Source organism: Rutidosis leptorrhynchoides, chromosome 1 (genome assembly GCF_046630445.1).
Source record: "Rutidosis leptorrhynchoides isolate AG116_Rl617_1_P2 chromosome 1, CSIRO_AGI_Rlap_v1, whole genome shotgun sequence".
Taxonomy (NCBI): Eukaryota; Viridiplantae; Streptophyta; class Magnoliopsida; order Asterales; family Asteraceae; genus Rutidosis; species Rutidosis leptorrhynchoides.
In genome coordinates, this window is record NC_092333.1 from 11,266,636 (window position 1) to 11,292,440 (window position 25,805).

The following is a 25,805-nucleotide window of genomic DNA, read 5'->3' on the forward strand; positions in this document are numbered from 1 at the left end:
ATATTAGATTATCATTATTTGATAATCTACGTAAAGCTTTTTAAACCTTTATTGATGAAATAAAGGTTATGGTTTGTTTAAAAATGAATGCAGTCTTTGAAAAACGTCTCATATAGAGGTCAAAACCTCGCAACGAAATCAATTAATATGGAACGTTTTTAATCAATAAGAACGGGACATTTCAAAATATTTATCCCACCCATTACCCAAGTCAATAACACACGCTCGTAACATGTCTTTCAACGTTTGAATGGTCCTTTTACTCTGACCATCTGACTGTGTATGATAAGCAGTGTTCATAACCAATTTAGTTCTTAAAGCATCTTGTAAGGACTGCCAAAACCTCGATGTAAATCGACTGTCTCAGTCCAAATAATAGATACGGGAACACCATGCCTCGAAACAATTTCCTTCAAATATAAACGGGTAAACTTCTCCATCGAATCAGTTTCTTTAATCGACAAGAAATGAGCTGACTTTGTGAGTCGATCTACAATCACCCAAATGGTATCATAGCCACCCGCAACTCTCTATAATTTCGTAATAAAATCCGTAGTAATACCTTCCCACTTTCACTCGGGAATTTCAGGTTGCACCAAAAGTCCTGACGGTTCTGATGTTCAGCTTTAACCTTAGCACAGGTCAAACACTTAGCCACATACGTAGCCACATCAGGCTTCAAATGAGGCCACCAATACAGCTCCTTAAGATCATGATACATCTTTCCTGAATCAGGATGAATAGAGTACCTAGACTTATGAGCCTCCTCTAGAACAAGTTGTCGCAGATCACCAAACTTCGGAACCCAAAGGCGTCCTGTAAAATACCGAGTACCATCGGTTCGTACCTCTAACTGTTTACTCAAGCCTCGGACCTTCCCTTTACAAAATTCTCCTCCTTAAAGGCTTCTTATTGAGCTGCAAGAATCTGCCTTGCAAGGTTTGTTCAAATGGTCATATTTAAGGCCCTAAACCTATGAGGTTCAGTCCTCTCTTTACGACTTAATGTATCGGCCACAACATTAGCCTTCCTCGGATGATATAAAAGTTCACAATCATAATCATTCAACGTCTCAATCCATCTTCGTTGCCTCATATTCGACTGTTTCTGATCAAGGATATGTTGAAGACTTTTGTGATTAGTGTACACAGTACTTTTGCCTCTATATAAGTAATGTCTCCAATTCTTACTCGCAAACACAACAGCTCCAAATTCTAAATCATGGGTTGTATAATTCTGTCCATGGATCTTCAACTGACGTGACGCATAAACGATGACTTTCTTTCGTTGCATCAAAACACAGCCAAAGCCCTGACGCGAAGCATCACAATAAACAACAAAATCATCATTACCCACATGTAGTGGCAATATTGGAGCGGTAGTCAGCTTCTTCTTCAGAGTTTGAAAAGCAGTCTCTTGTTCATCCTTCCACTCATACTTCTTCCCCTTGTGCGTTAAAGCAGTCAGAGGTTTTGCTATACGAGAGAAATCTTGAATGAACCTTCTGTAGTAACCTGCCAACCCTAGAAACTGACGAATCTGAGTAGGAGTTTTCAGAATTTCCCACCTTTCAATCACCTTAATTTTAGCAGGATCAACTTGTATTCTCTGTTCACTAACAATATGTCCAAGGAATTGAACTTCTCTTAACTAGAAAGCACACTTAGAGAACTTAGCGTACAACTCTTCTTTTCTCAATAAATCAAGCACTAACTTCAAATGTTCTTCGTGCTCTTCATCACTCTTTGAATAAATAAGAATGTCGTCGATGAACACAATAACGAACTTGTCCAGATAGGGTCTACACACACGGTTCATGAGGTCCATGAACACAGCAGGTGCATTTGTCAATCCGAACGTCATAACAAGAAATTCGCAGTGACCATAACGGGTACGGAAAGCGGTTTTCGGAATATCAGTTTCTCTAGCGCGTAATTGGTGATGACCAGAACGAAGATCAATCTTAGAATAAATGGACGAACCTTGAAGTTGATCGAACAGATCATCAATTCTCGGAAAAGGGTAACGATTTTTAATAGTACGCTTGTTTAACTCACGATAATCAATGCTCATCCGGAACGAACCATCTTTCTTCTTAATAAACAAAACAGGAGCTCCCCAAGGGGACGAACTGGGACGAATGAAATATAGTTGCAACAATGAAGGAAGAAATATATTGAGTAGTCACATCGGTGGCATAGATATTTAAGGCAATTCTCTCAAAGGAGATAAGGAGAATCATGGACTTCAAAGTAAATTTTTATTACCTTTCCGAAAGGAAGACGTACGAAAGGCGTGATATTTCAACGAGAGTGAACTTCCTGGTACAATGAGCGAGGAAATCTAGGATTCATCCATATTCTTAAATTTATGTACGGACGAAAAGAACGCGAATCATGGGTTATAAAGAGTGGTAGACTCCAGATGAGATGAATCTCCAACAATAATTTTGTGTACCTCAAAGTATTGAATCCTAGGATTGATGTTTACAAGGGTGTTGCAGTTAACCGCGAATATTGAGAGTAGAAACTCCTCAAACGGTCTAGTGTAGCATACATCCATGATACCCACTATAACAACAGTTGGGGTAGAAACCCACATAGCGCCTTTTCTACAATAGGGTGACCACCGAGTGTACCCAGAAAATCGATTTATCGGTCTGTGTTTCAGCCTTGTCTAACCATAAGAGGGAAAATTTTATGAACGCAAGGACTTTCCAACAAATTTTATAAAACCGGCATCCAAAGTGGTGTAAGAGTTTCTATCATTGAACTTAATGGTAAGTTTCCTCCTTAAACGGATGATGGGAAGATATGTGACCCAAACACTCTATAGAGAAATGCGAAAATTTGATAAAATCAACCAAAGGAGTTTTGAAAAAGTTTTAAACGTTTGATGTGACAACATGAACGGAATGAAGTTCTTAGTAAATTTTGAAGTATGTACAACGTGTACCATTTTATATAAAACAAATTGACTTAGTCAAACAGCTCAATAAATGAGTGGTTTTAAAATAATTTTGAAGGTATAATTTAGTATATACTAGCCAAAATAGGTAAGGGTAAATTTATTCATTTGAATCCATACATACATATATGATTTTATAAATTGTATACATGAAAAAAAATATTTCATTACTTCTATTCACCCACAAATCCCGTGAGAACCGCCCAATTAAACAAATGTATAAAACTCCCGATGATAAACAGAGTATCCGTAATCAGAGGTTACAAGTTGAAGTAAGATCGTGGAAGATCGAGTAAAGGACTTGAATCGTCGTGCAACATTTGACCAACAATGTTACGAGGTCATGAAAACCAATGAGTTAAATGTTATTTTGACTATTATCAGGACAGAAGTCCTTGGGCCAAAACTATTCCCGAGCGAAGCTGTTGCTAACAAGCGAGTTATGAAGGATAGAGCATGAGATAGATAATCTGGTTAAAACGAGTTTCTAGTATATCAACAAATAAGATAATGAATATTTTCCCTACCCATGTAATACATCGGAATTTCTAAATGAGTAGTGTAAAAATTTTCTTTAACTCGCTTTCTATTCCTCATGTCACAATATTGGGACTTCTTTATGAATTAACGTAATATAATCATGTTGGCCTAACGCCATTATATTTCACTAATTCATAGTTCCATTCCAATAGCACTACATGAGGTCAGGACACGCGATCAACCTCGAATTTCCATACAATTTCTTAAACAATGTGCTAAGGATAGCACAAGAGACAAAAACATCGAAAGTAATGAATAGGAGTAACGATGACATAAAAATGTCTTCGAAGTACCAAGAATCTCTAAAAGTCAAGAATGACATTTTTCGGTTCAAAAACCAAAGCACATAGGCACGTAATATAACAAGAATGTTATATACCTAAACATAATAGCTGACATTGAAATGCCGAGCATTTAGAAGTCAAGAATCTTGCGTAATATAACTCAAACGATGTATACATAACCATAATAGATGACATAGAAATGTCGAGAATTTCAGAAGTCAAGAATGACATCCCTCGGTTTAACTACCCGAGGTGTTCTTATAAGGATAAGTTCGCATGAGTCAGAGAATACGTTTAAGTCAGAATGGGAGTTCCTCCCGGATTCAAAATGTAATAGAGATGTATGTATGATAACAATATAGATAACAATATACATACCAATACGATACAAGTAATCACGTATAATAATATATTATACGCCGGGCTGTAGACTAGACTCACTAATGCACCCTATTGACTCGGGTAACGACATCAATGCAGCCTAATTCCCTACAACCAATGCTCCGATACCAACTTTAACGACCCGTCAAAGTACACTTGACGACCATCGTTATCTTGGTCCCACAGCTTGATCATAACTCTATATGAATTTAATAAATAACCTTGCATTCTTTGTTTAAAAATGATTTCCTTTAAAGGAAATCTACCAAAATATGTAAGTTTAAAAAAACCATACATTATTACTTAATCAAAAGTTGACCAAAACAAAGTCAACAACATCCACTATTAAATGTATCAAAATAGAATGCAAGTTATTGTTTAACAAAAGCTGCCATCATAAATATGCAGACTCTCTAAGCACAGCGGAAGCAATCAATCATGAACCTGAGAATAAAACATGCGAGTAACTGTCAATAAAAATGTTGAGTGAATTATAGGTTTAATATTGCAAACAATATTTAATTTAAACCGTAAAAATTTATGTTTGAAAACATAAAAACTCCTTTTTGGACCACAAAATTATATGCTAGAAAACATATAATAAAACATTATTCCATTTTCCGTGAGCCACCTGGTAACCACTTAACCATTTATTTACCCTTGCCAAACACAATAAATAATATACACCGAACAAGTGTATCTTCAACTAAATACGAAGTACTAAACATTTCGATTATAAATTGCTAGCGCGACTAGCTCGAAATGGGGTTGTCAAACCCGATAGATCTATCCGTAGGATTCGCGTTCACCAGTAGAAACCAGTGATTACAGTTACCAGACTAGGGAATATTTTTGTTCAACTCACAATGAATAATTTAACCAACTTTCACTTGTGTCCAAAATATAAATAAATTGCATGTATTCTCATCCCAAAAGATTTAAAATAGAAAAATGGGACTATAACTCACCTTAAAGCAAATGAAGTAACCAGACAAATATGCGAACAGCAAGTGAAGTAAAGTGATCAAGAATGATCACAACGCCGACCTATAAATAAAGCAGGTCGATATAAATAACTAACTTAGGTTAAGTCTTAGTATGATAGCTATAGTACTTGTTGCAAGTAGACACAGAATAACACTCAGTATGCTTCGGTTTGATCGGAACAGCGTAAGGACACGTACTTTCTATTTTTAGAAAGTTTCTATTTTTAGCAGGTTTCCATTTTTGGAAAGTTTCTATTTTTAGCAGGTTTCCATTTTTGGAAAGTTTCTATTTTTAGAAAGTTTCTATTTTTAGAAAGTTTCTATTTTTGGAAAGTTTATAAGTTAGGAAAATTTTCTTAATTAGAAAGTCAACAAAAGTCAACTGAAAGTCAAAGTCAATCGGAAGTCAACTCAAAAGTCAACCTTGGTCAAACATAGTCAACATAAATTTTAAAAGTGTAAGTTGTAATAATAACATAGGTTATAATGTTAATTAAAGTTAAACATGTATAATTATATCATAACATAAGTTTAATTAAGTTAAAATGAATTATTAAAGTTAACATAAGTTTAATTGATATAATTATTATAACATAAGTATTTAATTAATTAATTAAATATTAGTCATAATATACGTATTATTAATTAATAATAAATTTTAAATCATATCATAAGTATTATTAATTAACAATGAATTATTAATCATATCCTAAGTTTCTAATTATAATTATTAAATCATAAATATTTAATAATTAAATCATAATTAAATAATAAATAAGCCTTATAATAATTAAATAATTAATTAATCCTTATTATAAGTCTTATAATAAAAATCTCATAATATAAGTTTAATACTTATCATAAGTATTTTTCATTAATAATAAAAGTATTATTAACCATAAGTTTAATTGAATAATGATTAATTAATAAATGATATAATAAATACATATCATAAGTCTTAAATAATAATAATTACTTTTTATATCATAAGTAATTAAATAATAATGAAAGTCATTATTTATATCATAAGTTTAATAATTAATCATAAGTTTTAAATCAAAAGTTCATCGGGTCGTATCTTGAGCCCCGGGTGTCGGTTTTCGGCGAGCCTTATATATATCTCCGCCTAATCAAACCACCCGACACATTGGTGCACTCAAGAACACACCAAGAACAGTCCACAAATCATGGTGATCAGACATGACACCACTTGGAACTTCAATTCAATCAAAATTGTGTTTTAGACATAACGGGTGATTCGTGGCTCGGATTTAGATGACCCGAACATGAAAGTTCGTCCCACCATCAACCCTAACACACTAACACACCCTAAAGTCACCAAATATGGTCACAAAGTCGGACCAAACCTGGTTCATGCCAATATCCAATTTCAATCTTAACAAAATACCATTTTGATCATATCTAGGGCTCCGGAAATCGAAACGATATGAATCCGGAGTCTAAAATTAATGTCTTGATGAGAGGAACTCATTTATATACTTTATTTTATGATCAAAATCAGTTACAATATCAGAAACACACGAAAAAGCTGCTGTCCCAATTTTATCAAACCGAAAAGTATGCAATCGAGCAATTCTACGCATACAATCAACATTACAACAACTAATAATCATCATACTAATAATATAAACATAAAATACAGAAAAATAAATAAAAATTAAAAGTTCTAGGGTTAGGGTTTATACCCTAATCAAGAAACAATTGGTATGATCGCGTAGAGAACGGAATGAGGAATCCGATTGTATAAACGATTTGATGATCCAAGTAATATTTTTAATTGATGATGATGATATTGTTGTTGCTAGTTCACGGCCAAGAAGAAAGAAAAGAGGGAGAGAAAAGCTTGCTAGGTTAAGAAATAAAATAAAGGAATGAATTAATTTGAGATTAAAAGGGAACTAGTCATAAAAATTGCAAAAACACCCCTCCCTTAAAGGGTTCAGCCGAAATATGCATGGGGGTGGGCCCCATTAGCCCAAAATGCTATAAAGTCAAGAAGCTTGTGGCCCGAACGCCCGACCGAAGCCCGAAACGCGAAAACACGCTTACGCGATTAAAAATTCGAAGAGATAACAAACGCGCGACGAAAAATAAATATAAATACTCTATATAATAATATGACCTTAAAATATCATATTTAAAATAATTAGGATTTAAATATCCCAAAAACTCAACCGTTGGTTTGAAAATCGAAAAGATTCGCCGGATGGAAATCCGCGACACGTAGAAACGTACAACTTAAAATATGAATACAAATATTCATTTAACACATAATAATTAATATATTATTACAAAAATAATAATATGGGTCATAGAAATGACGTGGCACGAATAACAGTTAACGGTCGGTAAAAGATAACGGAAAAAGTAGGGTCGTTACAGCTTAACACATGGAGCGTTTTCCTTTCTGTAAATACATAAAGCTACGTTAAATATGAATACGCAGGCCGAAAGCCCCTGCCGCATCGCGCGGGCCGGACCCGGACTAGTATATACTAAACCCCGTGGGGTTTTTGGTCGTTCCCTCAAGGGAAAAACGACAACAGTTCTCAACCGCTTTCACACTTGCATTCTCTATTTCCCCCCCTCAACTATAACCAACTTACAAAAATTACACCAAACTTCAGGGGGGTAAAACGTAAATTCTCTCAATTAAAATAAAAATTTCACCCAAACACTTCGACAGCCCGTATCTTCCTCCTCGCTCTGAGTTAAATTTCACCGACCACACCGTTAAACTCGACATGTTTTTATGAACAAAACAAAAAAAAGTCCGTTCGAAACAGACACTTTTTAAAAAACGCTAAACACAACGACAGCTCGAATCTTCCTCCTCGCCGCGAGTTAAATTTTTTCGACAGCATCGTTAGACTCGAAATAATTTTATCAACAAACCGAAACTAACTACGTTCGAACCGGACAGATTTTAAAAAACACTAAAGACGACGAAATCTACAACGGCGCTTAACACATGACCCGGTTTCCCTTCTGTAAATACATAAAGCTACGTTAAATATGAATACGCAGACCATAGCTCCCGCCGCATCGCGCGGACCTGAACCGGACTAGTTTTAACTAACGTTGGGCAAATGATACATAATGCAGAGACATGTTGACAAATGCAACGGATGAATCTTCCAGCAGATATGATCAAGTGCCACAACAAATGGATACATGTACTAAATATATAGATGATTGTTCAAAGAAATGTCTAGATACGTCATGTTAGCACAAAAAAATGTAAAAAAAAAAAAAATACATGATAAGGGAAGAGCTTATTGTGGATTTGACATAGTTGGTCTTGCTTGCATTGTGATACTAACCAAATGCTATAGTCCTGATTAAAACTAATAAAATCTTAGATAAAGTTGCTCTGTTTTCAATTTAACTACTAATTAATATAAACGTTTATTTATCAAGTCATTTTTTTTTTTACACTTAAAACTGCGCATAAACCATAGAATAATTTAGTGACATATTACTTATTTAGTACATACATTATTTTATTATTATTATTATTATTATTATTATTATTATTATTATTATTATTATTATTATTATTATTATTATTATTATTATTATTATTTTATATACTAAGTATGTAAGATCCTTCTTTACCATAATCACAATATGTTTGTCTTACCCATTGACACATTCCACACGAGGACTTACCCAAATACCACTCATCATAATACTACTCATGCACGAATACACTTGATGAATTTTACCAATCCCAACTTGGGCTTTACTTTGTAGCAAAATCTTAGCAAAATCGTTCCGAACACCAGAATATACTATGTAGCTATAAACAATAATAACTTGGTCTTTACTCTGTTAAATTATATCAATCCCTATTTCCGGATGCAACTATATATCCTTTCCTATCCGGTAGACGGTCGTCGCATAAGCATATCTTACATTTTTTACTACAATCAACATCATTGCTTAACTACATAGTTCACTGGATCGCTATATTTGTAGCCTCAAAACGCGATGTGTCCGATAAAAATGAGATTATCTCAAAATTCTAAGATCTTTCATGTTCTTGACCGATGTAAAATTTACCTAACAGTGTATCCATCTATTCTATTTAAAACTTAAAAACAAAAACAAAAATAAAACAAAAATATAAAGAAAGAAAGAAAATGAGGCATAGGGTGTGTTTGGATGAAACTAGCTGGAGCTGGAGCTTATAGCTGGAGCTTGTGGGCTAGAGCTGGAGCTGGAGCTTATTTTTAAAGCTGGTAACTGGAGCTTATTATTTTTTATAAGTGTTTGGTAAACTAGCAGGAGCTTATTTTTCAGTTCATAAGCTCTACTTTTTTTCATAAGCTACTACAAGTAGCTTATTTTTCTAGAGCTTATTATTTTCATAAGCTATACTTTTTATGTCTACCAAACAAAGCTTATGACATGGAGCTTATTAAAATAATAAGCTCAAGCTCCAATAAGCTCCCATAAGTTCCAAGAAGCTTGTATGCCAAACACACTCATAAAATAGATAATTGACATTTGAGGGGTTGATAAGCACTTCGAGATGCAAACCAACTCTTTGGGATCATAAAACTACTTAATTAGATTCAACATAATCAAATTACAACGATAAAGTCTCATACCTTGATATTAAATATTAATCAAAACTTAGACTCTCTACTAAAAAATATCAAAAGGTGAAGTGTAAATGTTAAAAAGTTACAAAATTGTTCTACACATTACAACAAGAGTACTCAATCTCACTAACTGTTCATGAGATATGGAACTTTACACACTATTACTTTTAATTAAGAGTTACTTAGAAGGTCTTTCATATACATCTACATTACTTACATTTTTAAAAACCAATCGGATGTTATTATACTTAACTACAAGGCATTTTCTCCTTTCGCCTTTTATAGTCTCTCAATACTCGTTCTCTTTCACTAACACTGGCGGCTAGAACCCACTTGCTGAACTCGACTACTTCCATGCCCATATATCTGGCAACAAGACTGTATTGTTGTATTTTCTGAGCTCTTAATGAACCATTTCCTTTTATATTAACCGTGGCCGGCTTCTTCTTTTTTGGCACGTGAGGCAAGCATGCATGAATTTGGGTAGTAGATGTACCCACCTCTTGATTCACATCACATCCAGGCCCATGACTGATAATATCTTCGTTTCGATGAGCATAAACGATGCCTGAAAAATAAATCTTTGGTTAACTACAAAAAAACAGATGAACTTAATACGAAAAAGGTGGCAAATTTGACCCATTTATTTATGAATATGTCAATTCGGGCTATGTACTCTAACGGTCCAACCAAAAACTTACCCAACTCTTCGTTGACTAATGGAGTTCTTTTATCGCTCTCTTTATCCAACAAATCACCGCTTTCAGATTGTAAAGAAAACGTGTCCCTTGCCTGTGGAGGTAGAAAACACATCCCAAAATCAGACAAACTTGGTTTATCACTACAAACACGTTCTTCTTCATCTTCATGTTTACGATCATGCTCAGGTTCATGTTCTGTTCCTTGCTTATGAATGATCTCGCTTGTGAAAAGCTTGTCAGACAAATCACGAAACAAATTACTGATTCCAAAAAGCTCGCCTTGAAACTCCTTGCAATCCTGAATGAAAATGGCGAATTGATTATAAAGGTTTCCTACAAATATGTATATGTGTAACATGTGTGTGTGAGTTGCAATTACCTGGACACCTTCAAAATAACGTTTTTCCAGTTTTCCAGAAACAGCAATATTTGAGAGCTGCTGTTTGTAAACTTGTCGTGAGTAGACAAGTTCTTCTAGAGAACCAGCCGCTAAAAGACGGAAAACCACAACATGACGTTTCTGTCCAAATCGAAATGAACGGTCCTGTGCCTGCAAGTCATGAGCAGGGTTCCAATTTGGATCGAATATAACTACTCGATTGGCACTGACTAGATTCAGTCCAAGCCCACCAGCGCGGGTCGATATCAGAAAAACCTGAAAATGAGAATTTGTATGTTGGATCTCCATTTTACTGAATGCTGATAAAAGGAACAGAAAAGTAAGAGATGGTAATTTTGACCCATTTGATTATATATGGGCCTATTTAGGTTTATTATTGTCATTAATGGGTAAAGGTAGCATTAAAGAAGAAAATGCGTCTATTAGGTCACCCATGCATATATATATATATATATATATATATATATATATATATATATATATATATATATATATATATATATATATATATTAAAAGAAATATGTAGTTATACTCTTTTGTGGTTTACATGCCAACTATTAACAGAAAAAAGACTAAATTCTTATTGAAAAAAAAGTTGCAAGGTCAAGCTAACCAGAGAATCTTCCTGTTTGTTTTGTCACGAACTAACAGTTACCCAACCCGCCCATTTTATCACCTATAAGAAACATGTATGAATATACTCATGATAATCACCTGTTTGCTAGGACTTGAATTGAAGTCATCAACAAGAGATTGGCGCATTCCAGTCGGGGTAGAGCCATCCAGCCTTGAAAAACTATATCCTTTCCGAATAAGAAACTTCTCCAATATATCCAGCATCCTACAAGGGTGGCAATTACTCCCATATCATCATAAATAGAATAACAAACGTACATTTGTAAATTGTACTTGTTACAATTAAAACAAAAAATGAAATTACCTGACAGAGTAACTAAATAGAAGAATCTTATCCGAATGTAAAATCCAGGATGACATCAAATTTTCCAAAGCTCTCATCTTTCCACAATGTTGAACGTCACTTAGACCCATAAAACTCTCATTTTGGATATATCCTCCCACCAAATCGATATCACTACCAAACACAGCTGACGCGAAAACCTTGTCTTTTTTCTGTTTATCTGAGTCATCTCTGGGATTAGGTTTTATGAGCTCCAAATGATTGCTTATCTGTACACCACAAACAGAACGGTTAAATTATAGTATAGGGAAGGTCAGGTGGTGCCAAAATGTATAAACCGGTCAGGTGAACCCATCACTACTTATTCCTGCAACTAATAAATTGTTGATCAGGAAAAGTACTTAAGAATTGAGATAATGATCCAAACAGGAGATTGTAAACACATTATAATGTTATGGGAAACTTTTAACCCCTTCAACTATCCTTTTTAGCTACTTTTTAATATTTAAAAAAAAAATACCCATTTGACTCGTTAGCAAATAAAATGAACCCAAATTGACTCATTTTACAATCTGACTTTAATTATCACCATTAGTGCTGGTATGTCCTTAGTTTTGCACTATATTCTAATAAACTATGCAATGAACTTAATTGTATCCATTTGACCCATTAGCAACAAAAGATGACCCAAGTTGACTGAACTTAAGATTAAAATTACAAGATCTAATACTTTGTTTCTGGCACGCCCCTTATCATATTCTATTTATATATGCAAATTCAATGAAAGTACCCAAAAAAATTTATAACTAACAAATAAAGATAACCTGCTGGAGCTTGGTAAGGCAAGGAAGAACAAGACAAAACGGGCACGAGTCACAACCATCCGGATTATCCTTATGAAGATAGGGCCAAATAACACCCTTTGGAACCGTTCTTTTACAGCATTCGACTTGCTTTAAAGGGCTCCCGCAGCTACACGGAAGATCCTTATTAATAAGACACTGAATATCAGGTAGTTCTAACATCCTCCTATAAACGCGCTTTTGCACTTCACTCATTGCACAAAATACAATGTTATCTTCCTTACCCATCATTAAATGTCCAATTGTTTCCTCTTTTGTTCGTCTGAGTAAATATTTATGCAAAACTGACACCAAATGTTGTTTCCTCTTTTGAGCAATTTGGACAAACTTTTCGGGTGCGCTTGATCGTTGTCCATGTTTTAACGCATCGTCATAATAATCACGAAAGTGTTCACGGGTGCCTAACCCACCAGGTACAACCCAGTCAAAGAGGTTAAAAAGCTCCATTATTTTGTTTTGCATTACGGTTCCTGTTAGACCGTAACGTTTTCGAGTTTTAATGGCTAAACAAGCTTCATAAAGTTTCGATTTTTCATTTTTAAGCCGGTGTGCTTCGTCAATGATCGCAATCTCCCAATTCACTTCTGATAAAATGTTCTCGTGAATTCTGTAAGTATCAAAACTGGTTATAAGTATTTCGACTCCATGTGATTCAATTTTTTCGAATATTATATCGCGATTAGTGCCATGGTATATAGCAACGTGAAAAGTTGCCCATTTTGAGAATTCTGATTCCCAATTTTGAATAACGGAAGACGGGCAAATTATTAGCACGGGACCTTTTTTATTGATTTCATTCTCTTTTGGATTTGTTGAGTCACCGTATTCTCCATCTTTTCCATATACGGCAGAAAGGAATGCAATTGCTTGAATAGTCTTCCCTAATCCCCTGATAAGTGGAAAAATAAAAATTATAAATAAATAAAGACTAACATTTGACATGAGTTGACATAAATCAGAACAAATGATTGAAGTTGCGAATTAGTAACAAATAATAATGCAACACAATTACAATATATGTTGTTACCAAAAGGCTACTATCCATGACAATGTTAGTAGTTTATGTTAACTTTTTTTTACATGCATTATGTAACATCCCGCATTTTTCCGTTAAATTATTTTAACGCCCGTCTTTTTCTTTTTAAATAATACCCTTCGTGTCTAGATTCGTATCCTTTGTTAAGTAACATTTTAAATATTCTCGTTATCGGATTTTTTAATATCTCCCGTACTTCCGTGTAATTTAAAATAATTCGTTTGGTCAATTCACGCACCCGCAACCGAACGCGAGGGACTAGTTTCGCCATTGGAGCAAAGATGTGACTAGCTTGACTAGTCAACACCCACCTCCCCATTTTCCTTTTCATTTTCATTTCCATTTTCTTTCTATACTTCTCCATTTTCTCTCAATCCTTCAAAAAGGAAATCATCATCCATTTCAAATCGATCAAGCTTCAATCCAAACAAATTACATATTTGGAATCCTTGCATCTTCCTCTTCGATTCCATACCGATTTCATCAAATTTGGGTAACTTTCTAAAATCACTAGATTTCTTTAAATTCATGTTCTTGACCTAAAAGTGTGTCAATTAGTGTCTATGGCTCATTGTGATGTCGTGTATGTAATTTGTATGCTCGATTTGTTGTTTTTGGTGTAACTAGCTTGAATATGAAAATTGCTTGCTTAATCTTTGATTTTGGATGATTAAAAGTTGTTTAATTGTTAAAGTTCATGTGTTAAATGTGTTACTAGCATCATTAGCTTCAAATTGGCGTGTAGGTTGATTAAGAAAACTTCAAAAACATGATTATTGATTTTGAGATGTTTGACTAGGGTTTGATAGTTCTTGACATGGATTTTTGGATGCTTGAATGTCATGGAATGTTAATTGTTAGTGTTTAGTAGTAATGTATGCTTCATTACCTTCAAAACGGCATATCATATGTGTGAATTGGTTTCCCGAAACTCAAAATGCAATTGATGAACTTGAAACTTTGAAAATGGACTTTTATTGTTCGCTTGATGAGTTTTCGGCTATTGTAAATGATGTTATTGTTGGACCATAAGTGCTTAGTTGTATTCCTCGTCAAAATACCTTTCCAACGATATATGATAGGCATTATAAGTGTTTGCGGGTCAAGAGTTGGGTTGGAAAAGGTTTTGGTTCGTGACTTGGACCATTTTTCTGCAAACTGCATGATTCCCAGGTATTGCGCGCCGCGCATTTACCCGCGCGCCGCGCAGAATCAGAGATCCCAGATGTTTGCCTTCTTGGTTGAGTTCTGACCAGAAATTGCACTTGGGTGCGCGCCGCGCAACCCAGTGCGCGCCGCGCAAAAGCCCCGGGCCACTCTCTTTTGTTTTTAAATGTCACAAAAATGTTTCCCGCTTTACTATAACCCCGTTTACCATGAAACTTGACTCTTATGCTCGTATATGACTTCTCATCATGAGAAAATTGTCGGACACCCGACCCGACCCCGTTGACTTTGACTTTGACCAAGTTTGACTTTTAGTCAAACTTAACCAAACGATTATACAATCGTTCTAACATGCTTAACTACTTGTGTCGTGCATGAAACTTGACAAATTGATCCACGTGCTATATTAATCGAGTCGTAACGAGCCATAGGACTAATTGAACAACTTTGACCCTTCGTGACTATCGTTATTGATACAACCTACTTGTTTAGGTCGAGATTAGCTTTGTCTTTGCACGCGTTTACTCGTTGAAGTACTTTATTGACTCTTGCACTCAAGGTGAGATCATAGTCCCACTTTTTACTCTTTTGAACTTACTTTTGGGATGAGAAAACATAAACGATTCTTTTGAACTAAGTGAACACAAGAACGGGAAAACAAACATTCTACATACGAGTTTAGAACGAAAATCCTCAATCCGATTATCATTAGTTACATCAGATGGTGTAAGCGAGAACTTATGTTATATGGCCATATGGGTTTGACAACCCTCATCTTTGACGGTTCGCTACCGTCTACGGGTGAAATATATTTTCGGGAAACAGTGTTTGTTCTAGCACTAATTACTGGGGTATTCAACGGACGGAATGTTAAGCTTTGATAATTGGGTGCTCGTGAATATTAACTTTAGAATGTATTACTATTATTTCAACTTTACAAATCTTGTGGTTCGGCTTACTTTACTTTTACTCACATACTTACTTAAACCTATGATTTCACCAACGTTTTCGTTGACAGATTTCTATGTTTTTCTCAGGTCTTGCACGATATGTGATACATGCTTCCGCTCACTATTTGATACTTGCATTGGATGTCGAGTATACATGCATTACTTGGAGCGTCTTTTGACTTTACTTTAAACCGTGTCGCCTAGATTTCAAATGTACTTATAACCTTGTAACTTAACTTTTGGTTGAACAATTCTTGTAAACTTTGGAAACAATCTTTATTTTGAAATGAATGCGACATATTTTGGTCAAACTTTGTCATAAAGACTTATGACCAGGTAATGGGACCCACGTAGTCGACGCCGTCACTTGACGATTTGTCGGGGTCGCTACAAGTGGTATCAGAGCCTTGGTTGTAGGGATTTAGAGTTCATTTGTGTCCACCCCGAGTCATAGGGTACATAGGTGAATCTAGACTACAACCGGCATATAGACTGAAGTAGGAATTACTTGACTATTTGTGCATTTATACTCGAACTCTTCTATCATATCTAACTCGTATTCGATCTTGATCTTACGTTGATAAAGTTTGTTGACGCGCCACCTTGACTTTATAAAGTAATGTTAAATGCACATGTAAATCAGGGTAATATAATTTCCGGGATTATATTACGGTGATTCACATGGACGTTCCGACATTATGACGTAAAGAATTTAAGGCGAGTCAAGGAAAAATTTCCTCTCTATCCTTATTCCATACTCCGGTTAGTATTGTTGAAAATACTAACCAACGATATTCTTGTGTCATGAAGGAACAATGGCTCACCAAGGTCAACACAATACTCCTCTCGAAACCCTAGAACAAGCTCTTCAACGAATGATAACCACCGCCGTGGGTACGGTCGTGGCCGATCACTTTTCTAACAACAACAATCATGGAGCCGGTAATTCAATCGAAGGTTGCTCCTACAAGAACTTCATGAAGTACAACCCTCCCACTTTCGATGGAACCGGAGGACCGGTTGTTCTCACCCGATGGTTTGAACAAATGGAGACCGTTTTTAACACAAGCAGTTGTCGAGACCAAGATAAGGTCAAGTTTTCCACCCTCACTTTCACCGGTGTTGCACTCTCATGGTGGAACATGTATGTACAATCGGTGGGTATCGATGAAGCCCACTCACTCTCTTGGACCGAATTAAGAGAAAGAATGATCACCGAATATTTTCTGCGCGACGAGACTCGAAGGCTCGAGCAGGGTCTAAGGAATTTAAAAACGGTCGGAAATGACCTCGAAGCTTATAATCAACGGTTTATCGAACTAGTCTCAATGTGTCCAAATCTCACGACTCCCGAATCCCTAAGGGTCGAACTTTACATGGATGGCCTCCCTAAGAGCATTCAACACGGAGTAATAATATCCCAACCCCCTAACCTACAAGAGGCTTTAACAACGGCCCGCCAAACTTTAGGAACGACGAATGAAATGAAAGCACCGACACCAATGGTCGAGAGCCACCCGAGTAACAACAAAAGGAAATGGGAAGCCTCGCAACCAAGCAACCACAACAATAATAACATCTCCAAGAAGCCTTTCACCCTCGGCCGCAAGAAGGGGTACGCCGGAAATCTACCTTATTGTAACAAGTGTCGCAAACATCATTTTGGTGAGTGTGGCAAACCATTTTGCATCAAGTGTCACCGAAGTGGCCATGTGGCCCATGCCTGTAAGAGTACCGCTACCGTCGCTCGAAAGGAGCCCAATGCGCCCACGACGGGTGTTTGCTTTGAATGTGGCCAACCGGGTCATTTTAGGAGTGCATGCCCAAATAAGAAAATCAACCCCAACGCACGCCGTTGAACTTTCAACATCAACGCCTAGGATGCCCGAGACGACGATGGACTAGTCACGGGTACGTTTCTTCACAACAAACCGTATAGTTCATACTTATTCGATTCGATTACCGCTAGACGTTTTACAACCGAGACTTTGACCTGTACTCTTTACATTTCACCTTTTTCCCTAGATACTACTTAGACGATTTAAGTGACTAACGGAAAAATATTGTGTGCCTATAAATTTTATCGGAGGATATGCGTTAAGAAATTGGACTCGGCACCTATAGAACTAAGGAACTCAAAACCTATTCATTAAGGAGAAATTGCTTCCCTACAATTTTGTGTAGATTATTGTGAACTAAGAAATTTTCGGTTGAAACCGATACCCTCTCCCTCGCATCCATGACCTCATGATTAATTGCATGAATCCCGTATGTTCCAAATCGACCTCCGTTCCGGTTATCATCAATTGGGGGTTAAGGGAGACGATGTCTCCTAAGCCATTTTTTTTTTCCGAACTCGCAACGTTAGTTGTAAATCTCTCTTAGTACCGTTTGATTTATTTAGGACTCCGTCCGTATTCATGAACCTCCTAAACCACGTATACAACTTATCTAGACAAATCTGTTATCGTATTTATAGATGACATCTTAACTTATTTAAGTAAAGAAGGAAAACGAACAACATCACCATCTTACGCTCGAACTTTTGAGAAAAGAGCAACTCTATACCAAATTCTCCGAGTGGGAATTTTTGTTGAACGAAGTCCAATTTTTCTAGACCATGACGTTAATGGTCAAGGCATTACAATCAATCTCGAAATCAAGCCACATGTAATCAAGAAACTCTCCCAACTCGGACTTGTATTCGTAAAAATCTTAGATCTCGTCTGTTATTACCAAAGATTCATTTCTGACTTTTCTCGTGTTACACGACTTTTAAACTCGTTAACTCACTAAGGAAAACTTTAAACCTCTCCGTGTTCGAACCTTGAACGTAATTTTGCATGCAAACCTTTCTAGCTAAATTCGTATAGCACATAACGGAACTCAATATGGAAATAATTCTAGTTAAACGCCCGAAAGGCATACTCTCTCGACTCGAAATCAACGGAACTGAAATTCGTTATTTTTGCACGAAGAATTCGAATACATAATTGTTGATCCGATCAACTTTTCTCGTCATCACGTACCACACTACGTACCTCTGTTATTCCACCGTTACCGTCTGATATTACTGGAACTTAAGATAACCCGCAATCCAAGGATACATCACTCTTATTTGACATAACGTCCTTGTGTTTCTGATAATCGGCCAACTACTATTCAACCCCGAACTATACAACTACGTGTACTATCTCGATTTTCTTTCAAACTTCAACTTTTGACAACTAGATGCACAATACGGCGACCTTGAGATGTAAACTCATCTTATTCTAAGACCTCATTTCACTCCTATCTTTATCGCTCGCACTTCCGTTTAAGGAAACTCCTTGTGACATTTCTCCATGGATAGAGAAACTCCTCATATTACCTTAACATTCGCCACGAGGGTGAATAGTCCTAACGAACATATTTCGAACCCTAACTAACTTGTTCAAACATATCTTAAGAGATTCTATTCCAGTACGGTGTATCTTCGTCATTTATCCTGTATCGAAATACTCGTTTCACTTCTAGTGTTACAAGAAACCTTGGGAACCCGCTTAGACATGAGTACCGCGTACCACCCACAAACTGACGAACCGAGCAAACGAACGATTTACGTCTTGGAAAGACATGTCACAAACTCGTATTGTCACCTTTAGTAGATCACTCTTACAACAGTAGTTACCACTCGTGTGTTCACGCGCACTTTCCGAAACCCTATATGACCGCTAATGTCATACCCCTGTTCATTTAACCAAAGCATCAACCACCGAAATCTGAACTCCATCAAGAAACAACAATTGAAATCATTCAAATCCGAGGAGGGCTCGAGACGATCCGTAGTCGCCAAAAGAGTTATACCAAACTTAGATGAAAACCTCACAAATCCCAGTGTGTAACCGCGAAATATTGAGAAACCGCACCTTGGAAAGGTGTAATCCATTTTGGGAAATCGAGAAAGGCTATAGCCGCAATATTGAACCTTTTGAAACCTTGGGGCGTATTGGAACCGCTTCCTACCGTTTAGAACTTCCGACTCAATTAAGTTTCCGTTTACCCTACATTTCGTGTAACAAACTTAGAAACGTGTCCTGCGGAACAGGAACGTGCAATCCTACTAGATACATCAACTATCGATGACAAACTACTCTTCATAGGAAAACCAGTTGAAACCAGGGATCGTAAAAACCAAACCTTAATACAACGTGAAACCCTAACTATCCAAATTCATGAGAACACTCAAGGACGTACCTTCACTTATTCATAGCATTGACATCTCCGGTCTCGAGTGAGAGGCATCGATTATTACTTCCAACTAAATTTCGGGACGAAATTTCTTTTGAGGTGTGGATAATGTAACATCCCGCATTTTTCCGTTAAATTATTTTAACGCCCGTCTTTTTCTTTTTAAATAATACCCTTCGTGTCTAGATTCGTATCCTTTGTTAAGTAACATTTTAAATATTCTCGTTATCGGATTTTTTAATATCTCCCGTACTTCCGTGTAATTTAAAATAATTCGTTTGGTCAATTCACGCACCCGCAACCGAACGCGAGGGACTAGTTTCGCCATTGGAGCAAAGATGTGACTAGCTTGACTAGTCAACACCCACCTCCCCATTTTCCTTTTCATTTTCATTTCCATTTTCTTTCTATACTTCTCCATTTTCTCTCAATCCTTCAAAAAGGAAATCATCATCCATTTCAAATCGATCAAGCTTCAATCCAAACAAATTACATATTTGGAATCCTTGCATCTTCCTCTTCGATTCCATACCGATTTCATCAAATTTGGGTAACTTTCTAAAATCACTAGATTTCTTTAAATTCATGTTCTTGACCTAAAAGTGTGTCAATTAGTGTCTATGGCTCATTGTGATGTCGTGTATGTAATTTGTATGCTCGATTTGTTGTTTTTGGTGTAACTAGCTTGAATATGAAAATTGCTTGCTTAATCTTTGATTTTGGATGATTAAAAGTTGTTTAATTGTTAAAGTTCATGTGTTAAATGTGTTACTAGCATCATTAGCTTCAAATTGACGTGTAGGTTGATTAAGAAAACTTCAAAAACATGATTATTGATTTTGAGATGTTTGACTAGGGTTTGATAGTTCTTGACATGGATTTTTGGATGCTTGAATGTCATGGAATGTTAATTGTTAGTGTTTAGTAGTAATGTATGCTTCATTACCTTCAAAACGGCATATCATATGTGTGAATTGGTTTCCCGAAACTCAAAATGCAATTGATGAACTTGAAACTTTGAAAATGGACTTTTATTGTTCGCTTGATGAGTTTTCGGCTATTGTAAATGATGTTATTGTTGGACCATAAGTGCTTAGTTGTATTCCTCGTCAAAATACCTTTCCAACGATATATGATAGGCATTATAAGTGTTTGCGGGTCAAGAGTTGGGTTGGAAAAGGTTTTGGTTCGTGACTTGGACCATTTTTCTGCAAACTGCATGATTCCCAGGTATTGCGCGCCGCGCATTTACTCGCGCGCCGCGCAGAATCAGAGATCCCAGATGTTTGCCTTCTTGGTTGAGTTCTGACCAGAAATTGCACTTGGGTGCGCGCCGCGCAACCCAGTGCGCGCCGCGCAAAAGCCCCAGGCCACTCTCTTTTGTTTTTAAATGTCACAAAAATGTTTCCCGCTTTACTATAACCCCGTTTACCATGAAACTTGACTCTTATGCTCGTATATGACTTCTCATCATGAGAAAATTGTCGGACACCCGACCCGACCCCGTTGACTTTGACTTTGACCAAGTTTGACTTTTAGTCAAACTTAACCAAACGATTATACAATCGTTCTAACATGCTTAACTACTTGTGTCGTGCATGAAACTTGACAAATTGATCCACGTGCTATATTAATCGAGTCGTAACGAGCCATAGGACTAATTGAACAACTTTGACCCTTCGTGACTATCGTTATTGATACAACCTACTTGTTTAGGTCGAGATTAGCTTTGTCTTTGCACGCGTTTACTCGTTGAAGTACTTTATTGACTCTTGCACTCAAGGTGAGATCATAGTCCCACTTTTTACTCTTTTGAACTTACTTTTGGGATGAGAAAACATAAACGATTCTTTTGAACTAAGTGAACACAAGAACGGGAAAACAAACATTCTACATACGAGTTTAGAACGAAAATCCTCAATCCGATTATCATTAGTTACATCAGATGGTGTAAGCGAGAACTTATGTTATATGGCCATATGGGTTTGACAACCCTCATCTTTGACGGTTCGCTACCGTCTACGGGTGAAATATATTTTCGGGAAACAGTGTTTGTTCTAGCACTAATTACTGGGGTATTCAACGGACGGAATGTTAAGCTTTGATAATTGGGTGCTCGTGAATATTAACTTTAGAATGTATTACTATTATTTCAACTTTACAAATCTTGTGGTTCGGCTTACTTTACTTTTACTCACATACTTACTTAAACCTATGATTTCACCAACGTTTTCGTTGACAGATTTCTATGTTTTTCTCAGGTCTTGCACGATATGTGATACATGCTTCCGCTCACTATTTGATACTTGCATTGGATGTCGAGTATACATGCATTACTTGGAGCGTCTTTTGACTTTACTTTAAACCGTGTCGCCTAGATTTCAAATGTACTTATAACCTTGTAACTTAACTTTTGGTTGAACAATTCTTGTAAACTTTGGAAACAATCTTTATTTTGAAATGAAGGCGACATATTTTGGTCAAACTTTGTCATAAAGACTTATGACCAGGTAATGGGACCCACGTAGTCGACGCCGTCACTTGACGATTTGTCGGGGTCGCTACACATTAAGTCTCAAAAGTTATCTATAAAACTTATCATACTAATTTGAATAGTATAACTATAACTATGTTGGGTATGTTATATACGTCTTTCGTTCAAAATCATATTTGCAAGAATCACTTACATGTCATCTCCAAGAATACCTCCAGAGTTCTTTTTGTACAAGTTGTATAAAAACTTCACTCCTTCTCTTTGATGTTCTAAAAGCCTGCAGTTTATGGAGGCTGGTACCTGAAATGAGTAAATTATTGGCTAAGGAATCATCTAGCCGATCCAGTTAACATGCCAAATTAACTAAACCCAATCCAAATTGCAATCAAATATCTGTTATACAACGAAGACGATTCGGTTTTTTTACTAATAATTGACTTCACCCCATTTTCAGATTCATTCAACTCTGTAAGAAGATATGATCCCATAGTTTCCATCAAACTAGACAACAAGTGAAAATGGATTGATTGGTGCACGCACACCACTGTCTGCAGCACCAGCGAAAATGGACGGAAATTAAAGGAGTGTTTGGATGTGTATCTAGAGTGATCATTGCAACTTATAATTCGATTATTAAGTGTTGAATGAAAACTGACTAAAATTATACTAGTTGTTATACAAAAAAAATTGCCAAGAAAGATAACATAAAATATAAAATTTGACCATAAGGGGGTCTGTAAACTTTTCTCCCTCCCAAATAAAAATCAAAACTTTATGAAGATAATAATAAATTCCATTTATTCACATATCCAATCACTTACACTATCTTGACATAAACTACAACACTGTCTTAAAAAAAGAATATAATTAAAAGAAAAAAACTCTATCAGATGTATAATTGACCTGTACAAGTGGGTTTTCACCAGATTCTGAAAGCAGTAACGGTTCATAAGGTCCAGTAGGATCAAAAACTTGAGGTGTGACGACATCCAACAAACACTTATTATTATTACCTCTTTCAATCCCAAACCCATTTTCTACTTTTTCAACCTTTTCTTGTTTAAAGATTTGATCTTTATCTTGAAACTTAACATCTGGGCAAGAAGGTTTTTGGTTGAATTGTTTAGTAGGAATCACAAAATTATTACTTGTAGTATAATCGTTGTAAGAATCTTGGAGGCGTAAGAGTTGTTGAGAGAGTGATGATTTGGGGGGTTTTCTAGGGTTCTTATTGTTGTTGTTTGTAGTTGTTGGTATTGAATTTAAAGATTGTGAAATAAATTGTGATTGTGATTGTGATTGAGTTTGGGTTTGGGAAGAACAGGGTTTGAGGATCTCTTTGAAGCTGTTAAGCGACATCAAATATTGAAGAAACGAAAATACAATTGTTTCAAACTTTCGATTGATAACACAAACAGAAAGAAGCTTGTTAAATATGGGCGAAGAAAACAGTTTTGCACGTGTCACATCAGAAAAGTTTAATAAACTTGTACGGAGTATTTTTTTAACGTAGTTATAGTTAACACACATAATAACAAAATTATTTAGAAATATAAATCGGCTAAAATACATAACTACTTAATTCACAGGTTATCATAAGACCATTTCTTATGCGGCGTCAGTCCTTCAACGTTAGATTAGGTGTACAAACTGACGGGAAGTCGGGAACTGACGGAACTTAACGGGCGTCAGTTTCCGAGCGTTAGTTAGGAATGTGACGAAAAAAAAGGTTAGTTTTCGCTGGCCGTTGCTGATTGCTCCACGTGGCCAGGTGGTCTTCAACGGCTATAGAGCCGTTAAATTTTCTATTTTTTTAATATGTATATATATATATATATTCCATCCCATTTTTTACACACAAAATCATTTTTTTACTCTTAATTTTATATATATATATATATATATATATATATATATATATATATATATATATCCCCACTCCATCCCATTTTTTACACACAAAATCATTTTTTTACTCTTAATTTTTATACAATCAAACACATTTCCACAATTCTCAAATTCAAAAAATGGCCAATCGTTGCTTGATCAACCTCGACGTCCATCACGAAGGTGAACTTTCGGACAACCGACAATTTTGGTACGACGGGTTCACAAAATCGTTAGAAGCTCTAGACGTTACCGGCTTCGACGTAGCACGAGTAGTAAGCTTTATACGCGATATGGTAGATAGCGAAGCCGCCGACGTGTGGGACTGTGACGAGGTCACGAAATTTTTCAAGGAATTTCGATCCGAAGCCGTGTGGGAACGAATGGTCGGAAAGGCCAAACTGAAGAACCAACGTATCACGTTGTACTTGAAATCGTCAACAATTACCTGACAATAAACATGCTTAAAACGTCAACAAAAAATGTTGGTGAGTTATATGTTTAACCTATATATTTATCAATCGTAATAATAGACCACAAGATTTTATATTTCCATTTTTATGCATCAAATTACTCTCTCTCAATTACTCTCTTAGTATTCTAAGTGTTCTTCATCATTTCCTTCATAATATAGCTCAATCTAGGTAACCTAGATCAACATACAAAACAACTACTCAAGAAAATATCAAGAAGACTTTCAAGTTTGCTAGCTTACTTTCAATCTTGCAAATCCATTTTAAGTAATCATCCAACCTCAAGAAATCTTTCTTATTTACAGTAAGATATCTCTCTAATTCAAGGTAATACTCATACTCAAACTTTGATTCAATTTCTATAACTATAACAATCTTATTTCAAGTGAAAATCTTACTTGAACTTGTTTTCGTGTCATGATTCTACTTCAAGAACTTTCAAGCCATTCAATGATCCTTTCAAACACTGATTATTATTATTATTATCTCTTTCAATTCCAATCCCATTTTCTACTTTTTCATCTTCTTCTTGTTTAAAGATTTGAACTTTATCTTGAAATCTAACATCTGGGCAAGAAGGTCTTTGGTTGAATTGTTTATTAGGAATTACAAGATTATTACTTGTAGTATAATCATTGTAAGAATCTTGGAGGCGTAAGAGTTGTTGAGAGAGTGATGATTTGGGGGGTTTTCTAGGGTTCTTGATTATAGTTGTTGGTATTGAATTTGAAGATTGCGAAAGTAATTGTGATTGGGTTTGGGTTTGGGAGGAACAGGGTTTGAGGATCTCTTTGAAGCTGTTAAGCGACATCAAATATATTGAAGAAATGAAAATACACTTGTTTCAAACTTTCGATTGATAACACAAACAGAAAGAAGGCGACTTGTTAAATTT

At 35.9% G+C, this 25,805-nt stretch overlaps 1 protein-coding gene across 1 annotated transcript; it reads right to left on the reverse strand.

The window, feature by feature from the left end:
• Positions 1 to 9,830: 9,830 nt before the first annotated feature.
• On the reverse strand, positions 9,831 to 23,936 carry LOC139856483 (switch 2-like). Its single transcript, XM_071845477.1, has 8 exons — positions 23,454 to 23,936; positions 22,744 to 22,850; positions 12,635 to 13,562; positions 11,832 to 12,079; positions 11,606 to 11,732; positions 10,870 to 11,145; positions 10,491 to 10,788; positions 9,831 to 10,357 (listed from the first exon to the last, which is right to left on the reverse strand). Exons 1-8 carry the CDS (start codon positions 23,907 to 23,909, stop codon positions 10,038 to 10,040), a joined length of 2,760 nt encoding a protein of 919 aa, XP_071701578.1. The 5' UTR covers positions 23,910 to 23,936; the 3' UTR covers positions 9,831 to 10,037.
• Positions 23,937 to 25,805: the final 1,869 nt, after the last annotated feature.

Bases quoted from the DNA above. Each gene is read 5' to 3' on its own strand.
- LOC139856483 (XM_071845477.1), bottom strand. From the start codon at position 23,909: ATGTCGCTTAACAGCTTCAAAGAGATCCTCAAACCCTGTTCTTCCCAA. The intron at 22,851-23,453 runs GTCAATTATACA...TACTCATTTCAG, and splicing joins GTGAAAACCCACTTGTACAG to GTACCAGCCTCCATAAACTG. The intron at 12,080-12,634 runs GTTATCTTTATT...TGTGGTGTACAG, and splicing joins GCCTTACCAAGCTCCAGCAG to ATAAGCAATCATTTGGAGCT.